The sequence below is a fragment of the Stenella coeruleoalba genome (genome assembly GCF_951394435.1).
Source record: "Stenella coeruleoalba genome assembly, chromosome: 10".
Classification (NCBI taxonomy): Eukaryota; Metazoa; Chordata; class Mammalia; order Artiodactyla; family Delphinidae; genus Stenella; species Stenella coeruleoalba.
Window position 1 is genome coordinate 103,064,093 of NC_137156.1, and position 24,711 is coordinate 103,088,803.

General features: G+C 54.7%; 1 protein-coding gene across 2 annotated transcripts; it reads left to right on the forward strand.

Moving 5' to 3' along the window:
* On the forward strand, positions 1-24,471 carry COPG1 (COPI coat complex subunit gamma 1). 2 transcript variants are annotated; one of them, XM_079933032.1, is made up of 24 exons: positions 1-124; positions 1,018-1,070; positions 1,734-1,814; positions 2,054-2,125; positions 2,254-2,333; positions 3,740-3,815; positions 4,026-4,118; positions 4,541-4,627; positions 5,769-5,926; positions 6,021-6,154; positions 7,764-7,831; positions 8,017-8,205; positions 10,146-10,241; positions 12,224-12,467; positions 13,261-13,336; positions 14,624-14,727; positions 15,111-15,236; positions 15,548-15,616; positions 18,171-18,313; positions 18,599-18,770; positions 19,372-19,469; positions 21,558-21,696; positions 21,931-22,029; positions 23,920-24,471. In XM_079933032.1, exons 1-24 carry the CDS (start codon positions 88-90, stop codon positions 24,048-24,050), a joined length of 2,625 nt encoding a protein of 874 aa, XP_079789158.1. In that variant the 5' UTR covers positions 1-87; the 3' UTR covers positions 24,051-24,471. The 2 variants fall into 2 exon arrangements, with proteins under 2 accessions (XP_079789158.1, XP_079789159.1); XM_079933033.1 differs by having other exon boundaries at positions 11-41; positions 23,920-24,470.
* Positions 24,472-24,711: the final 240 nt, after the last annotated feature.

A 24,711-nucleotide genomic window follows, 5' to 3' on the forward strand; every position in this document is an offset into this window, starting at 1 on the left:
TGGCCCGTGCGGAACCTCCGGAGGACCACCGTAGTCAGTCGGTCAGTCCCGTGCCAGGTGCTGGTTCGCGCCCCCGCCGGCACCACCATGCTGAAGAAATTTGACAAGAAGGACGAGGAATCGGGTGAGGGGGGCGAGGCCTGGGGGAGGCCGGACCTATGCCCAGGCTCTCGGCGGCCTCCCCGGCGGCCTCTGTCCCGACCCGAGGCCCCGGGAGGGACGGGGGCTTGTGCGAGGGGCTGCCGCCGGTCAGTGGCAAGCCCTGGAGAGCCCGAGCAGGCTCCACTGCCCCGCACTCGTAAGCTCGGACCGCGATTCGCTGGGTGACCTTGGGCGGGTCGCACGCCTCTCTGGGCCTCAGTTTCCCCATCTGTTAGGGGAGGGCGCCGCGCGCGATGCTCTTGTGGGGATTCGCTGGGGCTGCGTCGGTGCTGACCGGACTGGGGAGCACAGTGTCCCGTGGCTGAGAACCCTGACTCTCATGCATTTACCCAGTAAGCATATATTGAGCGCTTACTGCATGCCAGGCTGTACTGTGCCCTGACATTGCAGTAGAACAAGTGAGACGCTCAGTGCTCGAGCCCAGAATATTAGAATGGTCGCGACGTAGTGGAGGAAACAGACGTCAGTCAGATACTGAGGTGTGTAACTAATTACACGTGTGATATCTGCCAAGCACAGACTCTAGTCGCTGGAAGTGGTGGTCCCGCACGTAGTAGGAACTCAGTTAAGTACCAGTTGCATAAATGAATGCAAGACGTGACACTCTGAGAAGCACACAAGGACTGTACCAGGGCTGCTGGGTGACTGTGAGTCAGTGGCTTGGGATGGAGGGAGCTCCCCTTGCAGGAGGATGGCTGGATCTACTGGCAGTTTGTAGAGCTTTGGTTGCCACTCAGAGGAGTTGGAACTTGACTAGGTTGGGCACTGGGACATGTTTCCCTTGGCTACGTCTGAGAGAGTTCTGAAATTCAGGGTCGCAGCCTGTGCTCAGTCCTGCCTGTGCTCTGACTGTAGGTGGAGGCTCCAACCCGTTCCAGCACCTCGAGAAGAGCGCAGTGCTCCAGGAGGCAAGTGTCATTTGCTTCTGTCTCTTCCGTCACGAGTGTTCCTAGTCGGCGTGCGGGCGCGTTCAGAGTACTGGTTTAAAGGACAGCAGGGGAGAGACCTGCTCCTGGAAAGACGGGGGCACTTTGTTCCCGGGGAGTGTTCATTAGGCCTGTCTTTTTCTTTGTCTTCGTTTCTTCTTCTAGTTAATTAACAAGCGTTGCCAGGCTTCCCTGGTGGCGCAGTGGTTGAGAGTCCGCCTGCCGATGCAGGGGATGCGGGTTCGTGCCCTGGTCTGGGAAGATCCCACATGCCGTGGAGTGGCTGGGCCCGTGAGCCATGGCCGCTGAGCCTGTGCATCTAGAGCCTGTGCTCCGTAATGGGAGAGGCCACAACAGTGAGAGGCCCATGTACCACAAAAAATAAATAAATAAAAATAAGCGTTGTCTGACTATCCATTAGTTACTAAGTCAGCACATCCTCAGCTAATATTTAGGGAAAATTTCAGGAGTTGTTAATAGGTAAAGTAAGAAAAAAGCAAAACAAGACTCTTTCCTTATGAAAATAAGGTTGAGCAAGTGTATTTATTTACGCTGGGCCTTCTCAGACCTCGACGTGCTTGAGGGCAGTCAGGGAAGGGAAATAAACTCAGCCAGAACGTAATATCCTTGGTCGCTTCTTCCTAGGCCCGCGTGTTTAACGAAACTCCCATCAATCCTCGGAAATGTGCCCACATCCTCACCAAGATCCTCTACCTCATAAACCAGGTAACAGGGTGAGGCTTGGGGGTGGGGAAGATGGTACTGGGGTGTGTTGGGGGCAGGGGCACAGACCCTGTGTAGTTGTAGCCAGCGGCCCAGCTCTGGGTCCCCTCAGCGTCCCACTCCGATGTGTTGCCCTTGACGGAGCCTCTGCAGGGTCCGAGGGTCTGGCCTGGGCTGATCCGGCAGGAAGAGCATTCTGGCTCGTCTGTCCCAAGCTGAGACTTCTTTCTTGATTAAAACAGGGGGAGCACCTGGGGACCACAGAAGCAACCGAGGCCTTCTTTGCCATGACCAAACTCTTTCAGTCCAATGATGTAAGTGTCCCCACCCCAGCCCTCCTCCAGAGGGGGCAGCTCTGACAGGGTGGTGGGAGGGCCTCCTGTCAGCAAGGCTGCCTCATGCTGTGCCAGGGGTCAGAGGGCTTTTCGCATCTCTTGCGCAGCCCACCCTCCGTCGGATGTGCTACTTGACCATCAAGGAGATGTCCTGCATCGCAGAGGATGTCATCATTGTGACCAGCAGGCAAGTCTTGGTCTCTGAATGATCCACCGACACAGAGCCCATCTTCTCACGAGTACCAGGCGCTCAGACTTCGGCTTACGCATTGCCTGCGCCCTTTTTCTTTTTTTTTTTTTTTAAATTTTTAACTCAGTTCTTCCTTCCTTCCTTCTTTTCTTTCATTTCGTTCATTTTTGGCTGTGTTTGGGTCTTTGTTTCTGTGCGAGGGCTTTCTCTAGTTGCAGCAAGCGGGGGCCACTCTTCATCAAGGTACACGGGCCTCTCACTATCGCGACCTCTCTTGTTGCGGAACACAGGCTCCAGACGCGCAGGCTCAGTAGCTGTGGCTCACGGGCCTAGTTGCTCTGTGGCATGTGGGATCTTCCCAGACCAGGGCTCGAACCCGTGTCCCCTGCATAGGCAGGCAGATTCTCAGCCACTGCGCCACCAGGGAAGCCCGCCCGTGCCCTTTTCTCCTTTGCTCTCCTGTCTCCCTCGTCCTTCAGTTACCCTGCCCACCAGTGGCGACCTCCAGGGTGGGCGGTTTCCCTTTTAATTCTCTGGCCTGAACTTAGGCACAGAGCCTTCCTTCCCTTGATTCCTCTCAGTCAACTGAGGCAGCCGGAAGTTTCACAAAGACTCTATCGAGTACCAAGAGAAAGCCCAGGGAGGATACACCTAGGGGTATATATACACGGGGAGCACAGGCAGACTCACTCACTAAGGACTGCTTTGCTCACTAAGTGTTAGGCTGAGGGATTCAGGGGACAGAGTGGACTGAAATATAATCCCTGGGCTCAGTTCTTTTATTGCTTCTTGCCACAGTTTCGGGGGGGACGTTATACATTCGTGTGTAGGTTCATTTAGACAATATTTATCGTCTGTCAGCCCCCGTGTAATAGAGCAGCAAACACGACAGGCATGGCCCCTGCAGCCCCAGAATTTACCGAGAAGTAACCCAGCAGACAGGCATTAGGGAAGTGTGACGGCTCTGAGAGCAGATCAGGAGGACAGCCAACTTGAAATTGGGTCAGGAAAGGCCTCCTGGAACTGTCTGAGTGGAGTCCTGAGGGCTGAGCGAGAAGTAGCAGGACAGAGGTGGAGATGAGGGGGGCAGTGCGCTCGGCTGAGGGGACGCAGGTGCCAGGGCCTGGGGTGGAGAGCACGGCCTGTTTGGGGACGTCTCTGTGAGGGGCTGATGGGGATGGCAGCAGGAAGCCTCTGGAAGGTTTCAGTCAGAGCAGGGGAGTGACCCGGTCTGTTCAGTTTTATGAAAAACCCTCTGGCTGCTGTGTGGTGTTTGGTGGGGAAGGGTTAAGAGCACAGGGAGGACGCCCATTAGGAGACTGGCGTGGTGACCTGGGGTGGGCAGGGCAGGGCCGGGGGGGCAGGCCCGGCCCCTGCGTGAGGCCATCGCCTTGTCCCTGCAGCTTGACGAAGGACATGACTGGGAAGGAAGACAGCTACCGGGGCCCGGCCGTGCGCGCCCTCTGCCAGATCACTGACGTGAGTCCCCCTTGGCCAGCTCGGTCGCCGCGGGGTCTCACCCTTCACGTGCTCTAGCTCGTCCCCCGGCTCCTGGGAGGGGTGCGGGGACGCAGGACATGAGCCTGCTTCCTCCCTCCTGGCCATCCCTCCTCCACACCCTGTCTCCTGCACTCCTGAGGGCGGCAGGGACTGACCGGGCCCCCTCCCACCCACCCCTTGTCCCCGCAGAGCACCATGCTACAGGCTATCGAGCGCTACATGAAGCAGGCCATCGTGGACAAGGTGCCCAGCGTCTCCAGCTCTGCTCTGGTGTCTTCCCTGGTGTGTAGCCTCAGCAGGGGCTGGGGGCGGGCGCTGGATTGGGAGACTGAAGAAACATCAAAGTCACTTTCCAAAAGAAAAGAAAAGCTTCGTATCCCCAGATCTGAGAGTCCCACCCCCTTCTCAGTGAAGAGCTCCCGGGGAACTCTGGGTTAATTGAGGGGCCAGTTGGACAGCCTTGACCCATCCTTTGGGGTGACAGATTTTTGGAATTTGAGCCTGGCAGGAAGTCTGCCAGGGCAGGGAGAGTGAGGGTGGGAGCTCTCCCGAGTCTGTGCACTTCTCAGAGGACCCGGACGACAGAGGGGCCCTGGGCTGTGTCTGAGGGAAGACCCAGAGCCAGCTGAACTGTGGCCAGACCGGGAGGTGTGATGGCAGAGCATCCTGCCTGCCCACCCCTCAATGCGCCCTGTGCCCCACAGCACCTGCTCAAGTGCAGCTTCGACGTGGTCAAGCGCTGGGTGAATGAGGCCCAGGAGGCGGCATCCAGTGATAACATCATGGTCCAGGTGAGCAAAGCAGTGATATTGAAGATACTTAGGCTGGTGGCGCTGTCCTGGCCAGACAGCATGGACTCTTACCACGGAGATCCTGGCGGCCCCTGGCTGGAGCAGGCTTTAATCGTTTTGTCGTTGTGGGGAGACTTGGGGGGTTTGGGGAAAGAATCCAGGGCACCACTTGCAGGGGGAGTTGGGTTGGAGACGTTACTAGCTGGTACCGAAATAATCGAGTGTTTTGATAGCCAGGGTGTTGTTTTGGGGTATGCGACGCAGCTGACCTGGCCCAGCTGGCTTTGGTAGTGATGCACGGAAGCATCCTGGTGGGGCTTTCGTGTGCTGATCTCTTCCTCAGTGACTTCAGCCAGGAACCCCTTTATTTCCGTGAGTCTCAGTTTCCTTGTCTGTAAAACAGGAAAGAAAGTCTTCGCCTCACAAAGCTGTGAGGATCAAATGAGAGCCTCTGTAGCCTCTGCCCATCTGCCTACCTGCAGCCTCCCTGTGTGGGCATCTGTTCCCTCCCTCTGTGCCCTTTGTGCTGGGTCTCATCTCCAGGACCAGCTGTGGCCCCTCAAACCCTTCCCAGGGTCAGAGAAGCTTCCCACATAGAAGGCCCTTGAGTGTCACCCCGGTAAGGAATTAGGAAAGAGCAGAGGGGACAGGAGGTAACTCCGTGTGCCTTCCCTCTGCAGACCTAGCCTTGCCGGCAGCAGCCACAAGTCTTTGGGCAGGGCAGTGGGGGCAGAAGTACCTGTCACACGGTGTCACACGTAAGGTCTGACGCTGTGAGGGCTCACATCTGCACAGCACCTTACGACACGTGTCCCCCTCGAGGCCTGGCTCCCGCTTTCTCTATCTGGTCAGAGACACCTGGTCTCCTCCTGGTCTTCCATCTGTGGCACCTGTTGTCCTCTCCACACCTGCACTCACGCTGCCTGTCGAGGCCCTTGCTGAAATTGGGGACAGATAAGGACCGCAGACACCCAGGTGGCTTGTTGGGCACGGTCGTACCCAGGCTCTGGAGGAAGCGACCACGATGCCCATCCCAGAGATGAGGAGGCCAGAGCCCAGAGGGACCGTGACCTTCAGAGCCCCACGGCCAGGGAGCCCGGCCTCACAAGCCCGTGCTCTGCTGCCCTTTCCCGCTCTCTAGTACCACGCGCTGGGGCTCCTGTACCACGTGCGGAAGAACGACCGCCTGGCCGTCAGCAAGATGATCAGCAAGTTCACGCGGCACGGCCTCAAGTCCCCCTTCGCCTACTGCATGATGATCCGCGTGGCCAGCCGGCAGCTGGAGGAGGAGGACGGCAGGTAGTGGCACTGTGTCCCCCCTCATGCCAAGCGAGGCCTTGCCCGTCTCCTGGACGGGCCCCCCAGCGTCCTCTTGCCGCCTGTTGTCCCGCAGCCGCGACAGCCCGCTGTTCGACTTCATCGAGAGCTGCTTGCGCAACAAGCACGAGATGGTGGTGTACGAAGCCGCCTCGGCCATCGTCAACCTGCCGGGCTGCAGTGCCAAGGAGCTGGCCCCGGCCGTGTCAGGTGACCAGGCGCTCCCCACCCAAGCCCCGCACGCCTGTGCCTGCCAGGAGCTAGGCCCTGGGCCAGGGGGCACGGGAAAGAAAGGAAATGCCCTCAGGCGGGCCGCAGGCTACGGTTAAGAGAGGGCATCAGTCCCCAGGCAGCGCCTGCTCCCTGCCGGGCCAGGGCCTCTCACCTGGGCTCTGGCGGGTGGCGGAGGCGAGGTTCAGAGGCGCTCTGCCGCCTGCGGGTGGCTGCCGTGGCAGGAGGGCCCGGCGGAGGAAGCTCGCTTTTATGAAGCCAGGGCCCGGGCCGTCTCAGGGAGGAGAAAGAGGGCTTGGTCAGAGTCTGGACAGGAGCGTGGGTTGCAGTACTGGCTCTGTGGCAGGGCAGCTGGGCGAGCCTGGGCGAGCCAGCTGTCCTCTCTGCGGGAAGGATAGCAATCGTGCCGTTACACTGGCAGCCTGATGCACGCGGCACCTGCGCTCTGGGCGGTCGTGCAGCAGAATCCGCTGGGCTCCCGCTGCTGTCGGGCCAGCTGCTGAGTGATCAGTGCCTTGATCGTGCAGGCCCCTGTGCTGAGCATTGAGATCTCACTACATGTCGGGGTAGCAGGCACGTGACGGTGGGCTAAGTGTTCGGTCCTGGAAGGCGGGTGCATTGAGAAGTGGGACTTGGAGCAGGAGGGAAGGGGCAAGCGTCCCAGAAGGACAGGCCTAGTAATGGAAGCCATGATGTTCTGCCAGAGAGTTCCAGCTGCAGAGGTTGAGGAATGGTTGGCCCTCCTGCTTTTCTTATGCTCTCCAGAATAAGGTTGCAAACCTGTCAGGCAGAGAGATGGGGTTCACATTTGCAGAGAGAAGTCTCTCCTCCTCCTTGGCGACAGAAGCAAAAGAACTAAATGAATTCATTCCCTGGTTCGAATGTTTGTTCTTTCTTGTTCTATTACTCATGTTCCAGAATAACGAAAGTCAAACAGAGAGAGCTTTTAAAATAAGGGTTGTTTAAGAAAACCGTAAATAAGTGCTGAAAAAGTATAAGAGAATGGAAGCCAAGTTATGAGGAGAGGAGCGTAGACACCGCAGAAAACAGCAGTCATGTTCTCCGCTCCAGCGAGTGCACCCGGAGCCTGAGCTTCCTGAGCCAAGGCACGGGCTGGGGCGGCCGGGACCCCGGGTGGGGCAACGGCCTGGGCCCCGGGGCAGGCAGCCCCGGATGTCAGTCCTGGATCTGCTACTTCCTGGCTGCTGGCCTCGTTCCTTCAGTTGCTCTGCCCCTTTGTGCCTTGGCCTCTGTGTCTGTGAAATGGGGAGATACGGGAGCTGATTTGCAGGCGTGTGGGGACTCGCGGGGACACGGCAGGCAGTGCTCAGCCCTCTGCCCGGCACTCTAGGCTCCCACGTGTGAACCGCTGGGCGGTTGCAAGTGTGTCCACGGGTCCGTGCGAGGCTCAGGTGCCCACGCAGAGGATGGCTGTCTCCTTGGTTGGGGTGGTGGCACCAGCAGGAAGACAGCTGGACGCAGCCTCAGAGCCCTTGCATGTGTGCCCCGCCGCTGTGCCCGGTCCCTGCCCCTCGTGGGGGCCCCTGGGCTTCCCGGCAGCCCAGCACCCGTATTTGTCTCCCCGCAGTGCTTCAGCTCTTCTGCAGCTCCCCCAAGGCTGCGCTCCGTTATGCCGCCGTCCGCACCCTCAACAAGGTGAGTTCGGAGTGGGCGGAGTGGGGCTGGGGGAGTCTCCCGGCTCCCGCCCTGCGGGAGGTGCAGCCCTGGCCCGCCTCTGTCCTCTGGCAGTGACCTGAGCTCACCCGAAGGACCAGCGGAACGGTGGGGGACCTGCTGTACCCCGTCCCTGTCCTCATGTCTTTCCTCCCGAATCAAAACAGGTGGCCATGAAGCATCCATCTGCGGTGACAGCTTGTAACCTGGACCTGGAGAACCTGGTTACAGACTCGAACCGCAGCATCGCCACGCTGGCCATCACCACTCTCCTCAAGACGGGCAGCGAGGGCAGCATCGACCGCCTCATGAAGCAGATCTCCTCCTTCATGTCAGAGATCTCGGACGAGTTCAAGGTCCATAGCCCACGCCTGCCGCGTCCCCACTCCGAGCCGGGGCGGAGGTTCTGTGGGGCTGGTGGGGCGGAGGGCGGGCAGAAGTGCGCGCGATGCTGCTTCCGGCTTTTGTCCAGCGAGGCCAGGAGCCTCCAGGCCAGCTTGTTAAGTTCTTCAGTGTTTCTTGTGCGTTTGCCATGTGCTGGGCAGAGTTTGGAGAAAGGGGAACAGAGCAGTGGACAGACCTGTCCTGCTCTCGTGGAGCTTGCTTGCTGAGGAGGGGAGGGGGACAGTCAACAAGGTGGGACACGGTAATTTCACACACTAGTGCAGGGAGGAAACCCCACAGGGTAGAGGTTCCCAGGAGGAGCTGCACCGGGGAGGTACCTGAGAAGACATGGGAGAAAAGGCAGAAGCAAGTGTGTTGGGAACAAGAGGAAGGGGCTGAAGTGCCAGGTTAGGGGCTGAAGTGCCAGGTTGGGGGCTTCGCGGCCAGTGGAGGCCATGAAGTCGGAGCAGGTGGTGGCGAGACCGTGTGAGGCCCGGGGGCTCGTGATAAAGAGCTGTGGCTTTAAGGAAGCTGCTAAAGCGTTTTCTGTAGTGTTCTCTAAACTTTTATTTTCAAACAATTCACAGAAGGTTGTAAAGAAATACACTGAGAATTCCCGTGCTCCCCTCCCCCAGCTGCCTCGTCCTCCAGCACCCGCAGGGCCACAGGACAGTGTCACAGCACAGGCACAGGCCGCAGTTTGCTCACCAGTTACGTGTGTGTGTGTGTGTGTGTGTGTGTGTGTGTGTGTGTGTGTGTGTGTGTGTGTGTGTGTGAAACTGCGTAAGATACTGGATGCTCAACTGCACCACCACCAGGAGACTCCCTGCATAGCTGCACCCATCCCCTCCTCCCCTCCCTACACGCTGTTCTCAACTTCTGTAACAATGTTATTTCACAACAGTTAACATAAACGTTAGTGTGTTGTTGGAGAGCTTTAATCAGGGCAGGAGGCAGACAGATGGCAATGTGAATGACTGTGATAGAGCATGGTGAGTTCTGTAGCAGGAATGATACAAAGTAGGCGGAATCAACTCTGCCTGTGGGTTGTAGGAATACTTTGTAGACTGTGGAATGACACAGCGAGACTTGCATGTAGAGAGATCCTTCCCAAGCTGCTGGAGGGTGAACTGGACTGAGGCTTGGTTGTGGGAGCTGGGCAGAGAGGCGAAGGCACCCGCAGGCCTGGGAAGCGGGAGGGGGGCTGGTCTCAGAGCCCCTGGGGAACAGAGCCAGGTGTCAGGGCGCCATGTGACAGCTGAGGGCATGAACGTCCTCAGAGGTGAGTCCGTGTTCTAGTTGGGGTTCACGGTGCTGTGGATGCGTTTGGGGAAGGAGGGAGATGGTCAGGGCTGAGAGGAGGGAAGCGGGGGTAATGGTGGTGATTGCGGCCAAGTTTGAGGTGCCCATGGGCACCAGGTGCAGTTGTGTGGTAGACATTTGGAAGCACTGCTCTTGAACTCAGACCAGAGACAAAGATTTGGGCGTTGGGGGCATAGAAGAGGTGGTTAAAACCACGGGAGGAGATGAGATTGCCAAAGAGACTGAGAAGAGTAGAGGGCTGGGGCCAGAGCACCCCAAGGGGCAGCCTGAGCTGGAAGGCTCAGGGGTGGGAATGGTGGGGGAGGGGAGAAGCAGGACAGGCGGGATGGAGGGGCTGGCGGACTTTGCTTGAAGTCTGAGTAGAGGGACCCAGAGTCTGGATCTGGGCCTCGGGACTTCTGTGCATGCCTCCCTGTCTGGGGGGCTCGGGGCTGTGGGCCCCCCGAGGGTGGAGGTAGGGCTCCCCTCGCGTCTTGGCCTGTTGCTCCCAGGGCCTGGCCCTGCCTGAGGAAGGACTCTGCTGGCACTGGGTGCATGAAGTAACCACCAGGTGGCAGGGCTGCCGCTAACGCATGTCTGTTTGGCCCAGGTGGTGGTGGTCCAGGCCATCAGCGCACTGTGTCAGAAGTACCCTCGCAAGCACGCCGTGCTCATGAGCTTCCTGTTCTCCATGCTGCGTGAGGAGGTAAGAGCAGGGCGCTCGGGCGCCAGGTCTCCTGTGCGGGTGGTGGCCTGGCCGCTGGCTCCACACCCAACTAGTTCTCGGGTGTACCCAGTCCACCTGCTGGCCGGCTGCTTTCCCGGTGCCCGCGGCCCTTGAAACTCCTCATGGGCTGGCAGTGTAAACATGCACCAGTCACTGTGATCACACTGATAACCCTAATGGCACGCTACCCGGGCTCTAAAGACCCAGCAGATGCCCCAGGGTGACGCTTGTGTAGAAGATGGGAAACTGAGCTCTGTCTGGTGTCATCTCGCGTAGAAATATTCCAGCCGTTCCAGGAGCTCCAGGGTGGTTTCTTGGGAAACTGAGGCTAATAACGTGACATCGGTTGTCTTTTTGTTCCTGACGTGAATTCGTGATTCACGTGGGCCACCTTTCTTGGTTGTCTCAACAAAACTGGTCCGTTCAGAGGAGCAGAAGCAGAGTGTTCATGCAGTAGATTTGGTCCCCAGATATTTGCTGGCCCTTTGCCCCAGCCCCAGATGGGCCCTTGGACCGAGGCAGTAGAGGAACCGTTGCCTTGGGTGCCTTTGGGGTTCCCAGGAATATGAGAAGGGAGCAGGGCTTAGGGTGCCTTCAGCTGACGGCCCAGCACAGTGGAGACACCACACAGCATAAACCATTTTGTGATCCTCATAACAGGCCTTGTCGTAGACGTTATTTTCTCCCTTTAAAAATCAGGGATCTGAGACCACCTGCCTGTGGCCACCTGGTCAGTAAGTGTCTGGCTCCAGAGCCCGTGGTTTTCTCCCGGACCTCCCTGCCTCCCAGGACAACGTGTGGCTCCATGGAAGACAGCGTGAGAGCTTCACTCATTAGAACACAGCGCTCAGACACCGAGACCCTGTCTGCTAGGAAAGGGTCTGTCCCTCAGCCCAGGGTGTGTCAGCCATGTGCCGCTGCAGGCAAAGCCCTGCGGTTACTCTGAACCTGTCAGTGCCCAGTCGGCGGGCAGGCTGCAGAACCGGTATCATAGCGGGGACACCTGCTGACCGAACAGCCTTATTGAAATGTAAGGCGCGTGTGTAATTCACAGAGCGTATTTATTCTTCACAGTAACCCATGAGGTCAGTACACTAATGGTCGTTGTTATGAAGGTACCTGAGGCTCAGACAAAGAGAGTGACTTATCACGGCCGTAACACAAACTAATCTGAGAACAGGGGCCAGATTTGACCCACAGACAAGTTCTACTTCAGTTGTGCAGAGTTTTACACATTTTGAATTAGTAGCCGTTATTTAAAAATCAGGAAAACCACCTCGATAGATTTCCAGTTTCTCTTTAAAAACTTCTAAGACCGGGCAACGCTAGGCCGCGTGGTGATTTCGCTCCTTAGGTGGGATGGGCACTATGCATGCGCCAGCATCCCATCCCGTGTGCTGCGCGTTGCCGGGTTACGGCCGGGCGCCTAGCGGGTATCTCACTTGCCACTTCTGTCATTAAAGTCTGTAAGTGGCAGAGCATAGATTTGACCCGGGATCTTTTGTCTCTCTACTGCCCTATTCTGCCTTTTTTAAACTGTCATAAAATACCCACGCCATAGAATTCTATTATCTGCCTTTAAGTGTAGAGTTCAGTATTGTGAAGTACATTCACACTGGCGTGCAGTTAACCTCCAGAACGTTTTCATACTGTGAAACTGAACTCTGTTCCCATTAAACACTAACACCCCACTCCTCCAGCATCCACATCACCCATTCTGCCTTTATCTCAAACCTGGAAAGAAAATGAAGTCCCAAATATTTCTCTTAAGCCATCTACTCTTAGAACCGGCAGGGCCCCAGCGAGCATTCAGCCCGAGCCTTTTGTTTTACGCAAAAGGGAGGTCGAGGCCGGGAGAGCCGGGCCCTCGTCACCGGGTTCAGTGCCTGGACCGCTGTGCCGGGTCCCGTTAGGCTCTGGAGAGAGCAGCCTCGGCACTCAGCTCGCCCCTTGTGCTGCAGGGCGGCTTTGAGTACAAGCGGGCCATTGTGGACTGCATCATCAGCATCATCGAGGAGAACTCGGAGAGCAAGGAGACGGGGCTGTCGCACCTGTGCGAGTTCATCGAGGACTGCGAGTTCACCGTGCTGGCCACGCGCATCCTGCACCTCCTGGGCCAGGAGGGGCCCAAGACCAACAACCCCTCCAAGTACATCCGCTTCATCTACAACCGAGTGGTCCTGGAGCATGAGGAGGTCCGGGCAGGTGGGTCAGCAGGGCTGCCCCTGGGCCCCGGGCTTGCCCTGCAGTAGACCCCCCAGCAAAGGGCCCTGAGCCCCCGGGGGGACACGGGCCCCTGCCTCACAAGCTCGGTGTTTTATAATCTTGTAGCAAGGACCTTAGATGTTTGGGCGTCATCTAGGTGAATGGTTCTTAACCTCTAATTCGGCTTAGTGATTTTTTTGTTTTTAAGTGTCACTATATGTCGTCGTTTAACTTTCTTTCTCTCTTTCTCGCTCCCTTTTTCCTTTCTTTCCTCCTTTCTTTCTTTCTTTCTTCTTGGTGTTTAGTTTTTTATTTTTAGTAATAGCTTTGTTGAGATATAATTCACATACGATAAAACTCACTCTTTTAAATGAGTGTGCAATTCAACGTGCAACCGTCATATTCTTAACTTTACTTTTAATTTATTGCTCTTTTTTACTCAAGCCCTCTCTGGACAGATGTTCCTCTTTCAGCAGTTGTTACTCATTCAGTAGTAGTTTGTTCTCTTGTTTATGGTCGTGTACTGCTTCACCGTGAGCTGAGGCCATTTGGATACAGAAGTTGAGGGCAGCTCTCGTGGCCTCTTCTTAGTTAATACTGAAAAGGACTCCTGGGACCCAAGAACAGGGCTGCCTTCCCCGTGAGAGGCGAGGAGTTGAGGCCGGGTGGTGCCCACGTGACCGAGGCTCCTTGTTTCATGGTGTCGGGTTGGGCCTGCTGGGTCGGGGCTGCTTGGCTCTGGATGGCCCGTTCCGAGCCCTGGCAGTAAATCGTATTTGCTTCGTAAACACAGGCGCTGTCAGTGCTCTGGCCAAGTTCGGAGCGCAGAACGAAGAGATGCTGCCCAGTATCTTGGTGTTGCTGAAGAGGTGAGTCCAGGCCACGGGCCTGGTGGACAAGTGTTCCCTTGGGCCCAGGCCGCTGTCCTTTGTATCTTTTTAATTGAAAAAGGGGAGAAAAGATACACAACTATTGATTATAGGAGAAAATGGAAACACAGAAAAGTATGGGACTTCCCTGGGGGTCCAGTGGGTAAGACTCTGCCCTCCCAATGCCAGGGGCCCAGGTTCTATCCCAGGTCGAGGAACTACATCCTGCATGCCGCAACTAAGACCCTGAACAGCCTAAATTAATTAATTAAAAAAAAAAAGAAAAGCATGAAAAATAATGTCATGCAAAAATTCCTCCACCTAGGCGTTAATTTGAGGTGTTTTCTATTTTTAAAAAACAGCTTTATTGAGATATAATTCGAGACCCATACGATGTACCCATTTAAAATGTATAATACGATGGTTTTAGTATATTCAGAGTTGCATAACGATTGCCACAGTCTAAGTTGAAAACTTTTTTTTTGGGCCATGTCGCATGGCTTGTGGGATCTTAGTTCCTGACCAGGGATGGAACCTGTGCCCCCTGCAGTGGAAGTGCAGAGTCCTAACCACTGGACCACTGGGGAAGCCCCGACAACATTTTTAGCACCCCCAAAAGAAACAGTGTACCGATGAATAGTCATCACAATTCCCCCCAGCCCCCCAGCACTAGTCAGCCACTCGCTTTCCTTCTGGCTCTGGATTTGCCCGTTCCGGACACCTCATATAAACTCAGGCATACAGTGTGTCGCCTTTCATGTGTCTGGCTTCTTCATGATGTTTTCAGGGTTCATCCGTGTTGTAGCATGTGCCAGAACTTCATTCCTTCTTATGGGCAGATAATATTCCATTGCATGAATAGACCACATTTTGTTTGTCGGTACATCCGTTGATAGGCATCTGGGTTGTTTCCACTTCGTGGCTGTTGTGACTAGGGCTGCTGTGAACAGTTGGGTGCGACTTTTTGTATGACGTGTTTTCGGTTCTCTTGTGTGTATACCCAGGAGTGGAATTGTTGGGTCATGTTAAATTCTTTTGTGATGTATGCTGTGGATATAGGAGATTGCCTCCCTCACTGGGTGGGCTCTGGGGAGAGGGTCCAGGGAGTATGAATACGGCCACCTCCTAGTTAATTAGAGTCCCGCGGGCCCTTCTGGCATTTAATGCCTGGGTCCACATCCAAGGACTGAGCTTTAAGAGACCTGCTTCCTCTCACTGACCTCTGCTGAAGTCCTGCAGCATCCCTCCTGCCACCCTGGTCAGGAGGACCTTGTGTTCTGGCCACAGGTGTGTGATGGACGATGACAATGAAGTAAGGGACCGGGCCACCTTCTATCTCAGTGTCCTGGAGCAGAAGCAGAAGGCCCTCAATGCAGGCTATATCCTAAACGGTGAGTCTTTTCCTGGCTGAGCCTGACGCAGCCCCGTAACGGAGCTGCAGTCTCGCCAGGCAGGGGCATTCGGAGGCAAGACGCTCTCGGCTGGGCTTTCATGGCAACTGCACAGCATCACTGTGATCTCAGGAGACCCAGGGCCCTGCGTTCACAGCCCTGTGGGTGGAAACAGCCCAGTGAATTGAAACACTAGTTAGTCATAAGAGCCTCCATTTGCAGAGTGCTTTACCCTTTATAAGTCCCTCTCCTATGTCCGTTTACTCCCCACATCAGTCCTGCAAAGGACGATGTCATGAGAAAGTGGGACCTCAGAGGCCTAAGTGGTTTCCCAAGGTCCTACAACCTCGACCCCAGGACCTCAGTCTCCCACTGGCCTCTAGGTCTGACCGTGTCCATCCCTGGTCTGGAGAGGGCTCTGCAGCAGTACACTCTAGAACCATCGGAAAAGCCTTTTGACCTCAAGTCTGTGCCCCTGGCCACCACACCCATGGCAGAGCAGAGAACAGGTAAGTAACACCTGCACTCCTTTCATAGACCCTCCGGTCCAGGCCTCCGCTGGAGGGTCTGCGTTGGCTGCAAAGTCACTAAACCTGCCCAGGATGGATGGGGCTGTGCTGGGCGGAGGGAGTTATCCCGTCTGCCTCTGGCCACAGGAAATGAAGACACGTAGGCACAGACACCTGCTCTCTTCCTCACGTGCTCTGTACTTCACACTCTGCGGGGTGGAAGTTATAATCCCTGAGTAACAGCACCGTGGTCAACACTACCCTGGCCCGTTCCTGGAGTTGTGGGTCACCATGCATGTTTGTTCCTGCAGAAAGCACCCCCATCACAGCAGCCAAGCAGCCTGAGAAGGTGGCAGCCACCCGGCAGGAGATCTTCCAAGGTGAGTAGTGGTGCTTGGCGGGGCTTCCCGGGGCCGCGGCTAGGGTAGCGGTTCTTCTCCAGGGAATTAAGAGTAGGAACTGTCATTGATTGAGTCTCTCCTGAGTGCTGGGCTCTGAGAGTGTTTAGACAGCATGTTTGACCCTCAGGTGGAGGTTATTGGGTCCATTTGATATTGGAAGATTCGGACGTTCAGAGAGAGACAGTGATTTGCCCAAGTTTGCACAGCAAGAAGGGGAGGTGCGGGGGTGGCGGTGGAATTAAGATCCAGCTCCAACTGGCTCAGAGCTGCCTCGGCCCTGGTTCTAAGGCTCAGTTCCCTGAGGCCCAGGCCAGTTCCGGATGTCTGATGCCATATAGCTGACTCAAGGGACACGGTCCTTTGTCTCGGGTTCCAGACGTGTTCCGTCCACGTTGTCTTGCAGGGTTTTGTTTAGGTTTTCATCTGTCCCTCTGCATTTTTTAAGGGGAGAGGCTGCGTGTCCAGTTGCCAGACCACGTTATCCACTAGATTCCTACCTTTGAGGCCTAGCACGTGTCCCTCGCCCTTGGTGATGCCCTCCCCGAGCTCCTCTCTTCTCCTCCGTGGTCCTGTGCAGTTCTCCACGTTCTGTCGTCTATATTCTCTGTCATTGCACTTAGTGCCTTCCTTCCTCGCAGTAGGCTCCCAATTATCGTTGAGTTAAACAAAATCCCACCTTTTCCATTCCCTTCCCGAACCCTGTCTTCCATCAACATACTGTCTCAGATTCAGCAAAACTAGGATCCTGAGCTGAGTGGGATCACTGTAATCCGAAACGTTTCCTGTGTGTTAGTTCTCTCTTGCTGCTGTCACAAGTTACCGTGAAGTTAGTGGCTTAACGTAACACAAATGTATTACCTTGTTCTGAGGACAGAAATCCAAAATGGGTTCCGCCGTGTTGGCGGTGCCAAGCTCCCTCTGGAGGCTCTGAGGGGTTCGTCTTTGGCAGCCGCCTACGTTCGCTGCCTAGAGCCCCCGTCCTCTGTCTTCAAAGCCAGAAGTACAGCCACAGTCACATCTCTCTGCCTCTGACCCTTCTGCCTCCCTCTCACCAGGACCTTGTGGTCACTTTGGGCTCACCCAGATAATTCAGGAGATGCTCCCCAGCTCAAGATGCAACGTAATCTCTGCGAAGTGAGGGAACATACTCACAGGTTCTGGGAATTAGCTCGTGCACATCTTGGGGGCCGTTGTTCTGCCACGCCCTCCAGGGAAGACTCCTTTGAAGCCTCTTCCAGGGACTCAAGCCCATTTGTAAACAACCTTCCGAAGCCTAATGTGTATCGATCACGTGTTAAGTTCCAGGTTCTTTGCTAGATCTTGACCTCTATTGCCTCTTCTATCTTCACAACAACCCTGTGGACAAGATGATTGTATCTATTTTATTGATGACGAGTCTGAAACTCAGGGGCGGTAGTTTATAGCTACTAGCAGAGTCCCCCAGGCAGTAAGGGGCAGCGTGTCCGCAAACTTGATGCCCAATGAAATCAGTTCCCATAGAAAAGCACTCTGGCGGCTGATGCCCACAGGGGGCCTGAATGTGCCTCCTAATACGTAAGCTGGCTCTCTCTGGGCTTCTTATCGCCTGCACGTTCAGACGGCTGAAGCAGGCACACAGGCTGCCTCTTTGTGGGGGGAGAAGGACAAATAATAATAATGCCTTCCTTCTCTCCCTGTCCCTGAAGTGTGAATCGAGTACCTGCTCAGGCAGAATGTCAAATCCCTGGCCTCAGGCACAGTTCTTTTCCACATGGAGTTCAATTTAACTGGGAAGACAAATTAAAACTCTTGAGTAGTGGTCTTCAGATATCAGTATACATCAGAGTCATCTGAGGAAACTTGTTAGAAATGCAGATTGCTGGATCCCAAACCCAGGAATTTTGATAGAGCCGATCTGGGATGGGTCCAGGAATCTGCGTTGTTAACAAGCCCTCACCCCCAGGTAATTCTGACACAGGTCATTCATGACCATTCTGTGGGGAATTCTGCCCCTGCCGTAGAATAGGGGCAGCTGCCAGACGCCTTGTTCACCTGGACTCGCCAGGGCTGGAACCTGGCTGTGGGCCGCAGGGAGAGGCCTTACCAAACGCCCACCGTCCACACCAAGTTGTGTTTTCTGCAACACTCTGAATCTGCAGCCTGTCCTTTTGGGCCACCGTCTTAACTGCCCCATGTCGAAGACCAGTTTGTTCTTTCACCTGGTTCCGTGGCCATCACGGCATTCAGCTCCTCGTAGCCTTTTCCCAGTCTCCCTCTTTTAAGAATCCTTGCTGAGCTTCTAAGGTTGAGGGAGTCTCCAAATGGCTTAGGCCTGGGACGTTGGGCCTGATGTCCATTGGTTGCTCTGGCGTCTTGTGTGGGACAGCGGGGCGGGGTGTTTCATGTGGGTGGCACAAGCTGAGCAGTGAGGGAGGTGAGGAAACGCTCGGGTTTGTTCGGGAAGTCGGGAGTGACCACTGCAGTGGGTGGGAGAGCTTGAGGACCAGGCCTGAGGATTGAGCAGCTGAGTGAGCGTGTGGCCTGGGGGTTTCAGAGCAGCTGGCGGCAGTGCCCGAGTTCCAGGGGCTGGGCCCCCTCTTCAAGTCCTCACCTGAGCCCGTGGCCCTCACTGAGTCGGAGACAGAGTACGTGATCCGCTGCACCAAACACACCTTCCCTGAGCACATGGTCTTCCAGGTGAGCCGGGGGGAGGCCCTCCCGCAGGGCCCTGGCACCCCACACCGGTGCTTGGAGCCCAGCCCGATGCCAGATCCACGACCAGCTGCTGTGTCCCTCGAGTCCTTGGTGCAGGGCCTCTGTGGCTCCTGAGTGTCCACGTGCAGACACGGGGCCTGGGACGGGGGCCTGGGATGGGCGTCGGCGTGGCCCTGGGGTGAGAGGCAGGACCTCCTGGCTGCTCCTGTGCAGCAGGCTTGGGTCCAGGGCAGTGTCTCAGCGCCCACCCCCCGCTCCCTGGTCCAGTTTGACTGCACGAACACGCTCAACGACCAGACTCTGGAGAACGTCACAGTGCAGATGGAGCCCACGGAGGCCTACGAGGTGCTGTGTTACGTGCCCGCCCGGAGCCTGCCCTACAATCAGCCCGGCACCTGCTACACGCTGGTGGCCCTGCCCAAGGAAGACCCCACGGCGGGTGAGCCCCTCTGCAGATGCCCCCCGGCCTTGTGGGAGCCCCTGGGGGCGGGTGGCTTGTGCGCCAGCTGTTTGTTTCCTGTCAGAGCTTCAGCTCCTCGAGGTCAGTCCCGAGAAGAAGAGAAGGACGGCTAAGTCCTGGGGCTTCTCACGCATCCGCTCACTTCCTCCTCATAGACCCCTGGGGAGCAGGGAAGTAAGACTCGGGTCAAATGGCTTGTCTGAGTTCACGTGGCTGGTAGGACGCCTGGTCCTCAAACCAGGACTCTCTCATTGTACCAGGAGAGAGCACAGAGGAAGGCCCAGAGACAGGTACAAACATGGACCGTCCCAGGTCCACTCCAACCAAAGAAACCAGGTGCTTTCTCCAGGAGCCACCCTGCAGCATCTCTGCATTCCTCTGTCTTCCTTCCCTGTGAGGGCAACTCCTGGGGGCTGCAACCTGGCTCTCCTGCCTTCTACAAGCCGGTGCCCTCTGTCCAGATTTGTGGGGCCGGGTGGCATGTGCCGCTAGTGCAGATGCAGCTGAGGCCTAACGGGCAGGCTGTGGCCGCGCGCCCACAGAGGACCTCGCCCGACTGCCTGGCCTTCCCTCCCCGCAGTGGGCTGCACGTTCAGCTGCATGATGAAGTTCACTGTCAAGGACTGCGATCCCACCACCGGGGAGACCGACGACGAAGGCTATGAGGATGAGTATGTGGTAAGAAGCTGGGGCAAGGAGGCTTCAGGAGCTGACAGCCAGTCTTGAAGCATTTTCTTGCTGGTTTTGGTTTTGAAAGAATTTTTTTTTAAACTTAAAAAATATATAAAAAGAAAACTTGGGAACTACAAAAACAAAGTATACAGAAACAGGAAAACATTACCCATAGTCCTTGGGAATGACTGGGGGGGGCGGGGGCAGCTGTATCATTGCGGTTATTCTGTACATTACAGATCTTGCTGTGCTCACTTAGAACCAGAGTGTATTATCCTGTCATTACAAATACTTCATAAACACAATTTTTAATGACTTAAGATACTCCCTTATCTTAATATATCCTAACTCACTTGACCTCGTATTCCTTAAACGCTTGGCATTTGTGATTCCAAATTTTCACTTCAAAAAAAAATTTTTTTTGGCCGCACGGCACGGCTTGTGGGATCTTAGTACCCCAACCAGGCATTGAACCTGGGCCCTTAGCAGTGGAAGCGTGGAGTCCTAACCTCTGGACTGCCAGGGAATTCCCAAATTTTCACTTTTTAAATGCTACATTAAGCATCCCTTTGGGTACAAATTTTTATCTGCATTTCAAGTTATCTTCGTAGGACAGATTCCTAGAAGTAGAATAATTAGGTCAAAGGCTAAGTCTGATTTTAAGACTTTTTTGAGGGACTTCCCTGGTGGCACAGTGGTTAAGAATCCGCCTGCCAGTGCAGGGGACACGGGTTCAAGCCCTGCTCCAGGATGATCCCACATGCCGTGGAGGAACTAAGCCCGTGCGCCACAACTACTGAGCCTTTGCTCTAGAGCCCGTGTGCCCTAGAGCCCATGCTCCGCAACAAGAGAAGCCACTGCAATGAGAAGCCCATGCACCACAATGAAGAGTAGCCCTCGCTCGCCACAACTAGAGAAACCTCGTGCACAGCAGTGAAGACCCAACACAGCCAAAAAAAAAAAAAGGACTTTGATTCATACTGTCAAATTGCTTTCTAGAGAAATTGGATCAGTTTGCATCTGCTGGGCAGTCCTTTCATGCACTGAAACGTCCCTTTCAGTTCCAGCTCAGAGCTTGCATGGAGCTGAGTGCAGGGTTGTTCTGGGGTTTGCCCCGGTCACAGTGGCTCAGTGCCATCTGAGTGCAGACCCTGATACTAAACCTGGCATGGAGATTATCAGAGCCCTCATGTCCAGAGGGGCAGTCACCGAATAACAGCTGATGGTCACTTGTGTCCTCCCAGGTCCATTGTTGAGGATGGGCCTTCCCTGAGCCAGCAATGACCTAAGGGCGGGAACTGCCCCAGGACAGGAGGGCTGGGTCTGAGGCATAGCTTCTACCGTAGGAGCTGAGTCCTGCTTGTGAACACCTTACACGTGCACAGGGGTGGGGGCTCAGTGAAGAGCTGTTGGGTGAATGAATGGGGAACCTTTATGTAGTTAGTTCAAGGTGGAGGGCAGTACAACGTGTCGGCCCCAGGGAGGACACGGCTGAGTCACAGGATGCAGGCCTCGCTCCCGTCCAGTCTGGCACTTACTCCAGGCTTCAGAGTGATGTGTTCTCATAGCTGCCACCCGAGGATGAGAACAGTGGGCCCTCCACATCTGTTGGTTCTGCCTCCATGTGTTCAACCAACAGATAGAAAGTATTCAGAATTGGGGTGGGGGGTGTTCCAGAAAATTTCAAAAAGCAAAACTTGAGTTTTCCACACGAGGCAACTATTTCCATAGTGTTTGCATTGTACTTACGACTATTTACATAACATTTACATTGTATCAGGTATTATAAGTAACCTAGAGGTGATTCAAAGTATAAGGGAGGATGTGTGTGGGTTAAATGCAAATACTGCAGCATTTTATATAAAGGCCTTGAGAATCTGCGATTTTGGTATCCGAGGGGGTCCTGGAACCAGTCCCCACAGATACTGAGGGATGGCTGTAAACAGGTGAGGGTTTTCCGCTGAGGGGCCACCACTTGGCTGTGAGCACCTGTGGCTGCGTGGTGGGAAGGGGCGGGTGGCCAGAGTGGAGCAGAGGCTCGGAGGTGTCTCTCCCCTAGAGCTGTGTGCCTAACGCGCCCCTGCATCTCCCCAGCTGGAAGATCTGGAAGTCACGATAGCTGATCACATCCAGAAGGTCATGAAGCTGAACTTTGAAGCAGCCTGGGATGAGGTAGGGGATGAGTTTGAGAAGGAGGAAACATTCACCTTGTCCACCATCAAGACACTTGAAGGTAAATCCTGGGGATGCCATTTCCAGCTTGCTTGCCTTACAAGATCCTTGGCTACTGTTGAAGAGCTCCCCCCGTCCCCTGCCCCCAAGTCCCCAAAGATCCAGGGCCATGTCTAGAGCACGTACTTCAGATGCCACTCCATTAAAAACTGCAGAGTGGGGTCAGGGGATGGGGGAGTGGTGGTGGCACCAGGGGGAGATCGGGGGTTAATAACACCGGGATTTCTCCCCACAGAGGCTGTGGGCAATATTGTGAAGTTCTTAGGAATGCACCCTTGTGAGAGGTCAGACAGAGTGCCAGACAACAAGAACACGCACACGCTGCTCCTGGCAGGTAAGCGGCATTTCTGGTGGGAAGGGCCTTGATGCTACCGCATCCTGGGCTGAGGGCGCCCCCTGGGAACCTGGGGATTCAGAATTCACAGCGTTGAATGTTCACAGGGCATAAAGAGACCTGCAGCGAAATGTCTCCCTCCCAACACTTGCTGCCAGTCATTCAGTTTCCCTTCCACCAGGCAACCAGTGTTATATTATAAAGCGCGCTGTATATCCTTCCTGTGACCATAGGGGTGTAAAAGCAAACGTGTACGCATTTCCCTTTTTAAGCTCAAATGTTTACATACAGGTGGTGTATATGTTGTTCTGCACTTGGTTTTTCGCTTGACGGTGCCTCTTGGAGAACTTCCTTATCGATACTCAGAGCTTCCTCCTTTTTTTTATTTTTTCTTAACATAACATGAAATTTACCATTTTAACCGTATTTAGGTGCACAGTTCAGTGGCATTAAGTACATTCACATTGTCGTACAACTATCACACCATCCAACTCCAGGACTTTTTCATCCTCCCAAACTGTGTGCTCAGTCTTTTTTGTAGTTGATTACTGTTCCATTCTATGGATGGACCATATTTTGTAGAACCAGTTCATGTATTGATGAACATTTAGATTGTCCTAGTCTTTTTTTTTTTTTAAATAAATTTATTTATTTATTTTTGGCTGTGTTGGGTCTTCGCTGCTGCACGCAGTCTTTCTCTAGTTGCGGCGAGCAGGGGCTACTCTTCGTTGCAGTGCGTGGGCTTCTCATTGCGGTGGCTTCTTATTGCGGAGCAGGGGCTCTAGGCATGCAGGCTTCAGTAGTTGCGGCTCACGGGCTCAGTAGTTGTGGCTGGCAGGCTCTAGAGCACAGGCTCAGTAGTTGTGGCGCACGGGCTTAGTTGCTCCGCGGCATGTGGGATCTTCCCGGACCAGGGCTCGAACCCGTGTTCCCTAGCGTTGTCAGGCGGATTCTTAACCACTGCGCCACAAGGGAAACCCTCCGCATAGTTTTACTTTACATTTCTTGTATATTGAAGGAAGTTAAGTATCTTCTCAAATGCAAAGTGCCATTTGTATTTCCTTTTCTGTGAATTGTTTTCAGATCCTTTGTCTAATTTTCTAGTGGGTTGGTTGGTCTTTTCTAATAGGAGTGGGACTTTAAGCACTTACGGAAATTTTCAAAGTTACACAAAAATGGGACCCCCCCAAGTACTCATCCTCCATCTGCAACAACAGATAGTGTCTCTACCTATACTCATTCTCCACCCTCAGATTATTTTAGAGCAAACTCCATATATAGACATTTCATATGTAAATGTTTCTGATCTGTATGCTTCTCTAAAAGCTAATGACCCTTTGTCATTAGCAGTACACTTACCACACCTAAAACAATGAACGAAAGGAAATTTTTTTTTCTGAGTGTTTATAAACAGGGTTAGGAAGTAGTTCTGCTTCAGTGCCCTGCTCACAGCTGACAGCCCCCAAGCCCATCATTTCTGACCACAGTGAAGCAACCCAGTCCCCCGGGTTTTGCAGACACCTGCGCTGTGGTTTTGTCATGGTGGGGCTGTCCCTTCGTCTGTGCTCTTAGATTCCATTAGCGTGTGTGAGCGCCCCTGTGATGTCAGACACAAGCCATATGTGTCCACTAATTCATTTTAGCTTGGCCGAAGCGTGAAATACGGCTAGTAGAGTGATCTCTACTGAGATCATTGATGATGCTGCAGCTCAAGAGGTAAAGTGACGTGCCCAGGGCCTCACGCAGGGATTTCAGCCAGTGCTCCTGGTTGCGGGCCCCTCCCATCTCAAGCCCCAGAGCTGCCTTCGCCAGTTGTTGCAGGTGGCCCTCTCAGCCCAGCTCTCAGCCCCCTTCTGCCTTACACACCTGTCCTTTTCTCTTCTCTTCCAGGCGTCTTCCGGGGGGGCCATGACATCCTGGTGCGCTCCCGGCTGCTGCTTTTGGACACAGTAACAATGCAGGTGACAGCCAGAAGTTCGGAGGAGCTGCCAGTGGACATCGTCTTGGCATCTGTGGGCTAAGAGGCCAGCCTGCATAGGACCAAGTCCTACCCTTTCCCCCCAACACTGTGCAGAAGTCAGGCCTTCCTTATGAACCCAGTGGAAAGTCCTTTCCAAGCCAATTGTATTCAAAAACAACTAGGAATCAATGAGGGGGGTTGTTTTTTTTTTTTTAATTTAACCCCTGCCCCAAAACTCCCTGCTGAGGGTAACTTTTGAAAGAGGGGGGTGGTTTTAGCTTGTCCTAGAACTTGCTGCCTTGCCTGCCAGGGAACGGACATCTCAAATGAATAAAGTGCTTGCACCACCTCTTGAATTGATCCGCTAAGGAACCATCTTATCCCTATAAATAAAATCAGCATGTATTTATTGAATGACTGCTACTTCTGCAGACTTGTGCTTAGGGGTCCAGCGTCCCTACCCCCAAGGACACCTCTGCGTCCCGTTTGCACCTGCAGCCCTTTGCCACTGTACTTAGCATGAGGCAGGACCCTCTCACTGGCCCCCGCCCGAGCCCCATGCCCAGGGGCAGGAGCGGTGCAGGTTTGCTGAGGGAATGACAGCAGCTGGCAGGCGTTGAGTCTTTGCCCTTAAACCACCCTCCTTTTGTAGGAGATCAGTGAGGCCGGAGGGTCTGGGTGGATTACCCGGCTGTTGCCTAGTGCCAGGTCTGAGGTGGCCG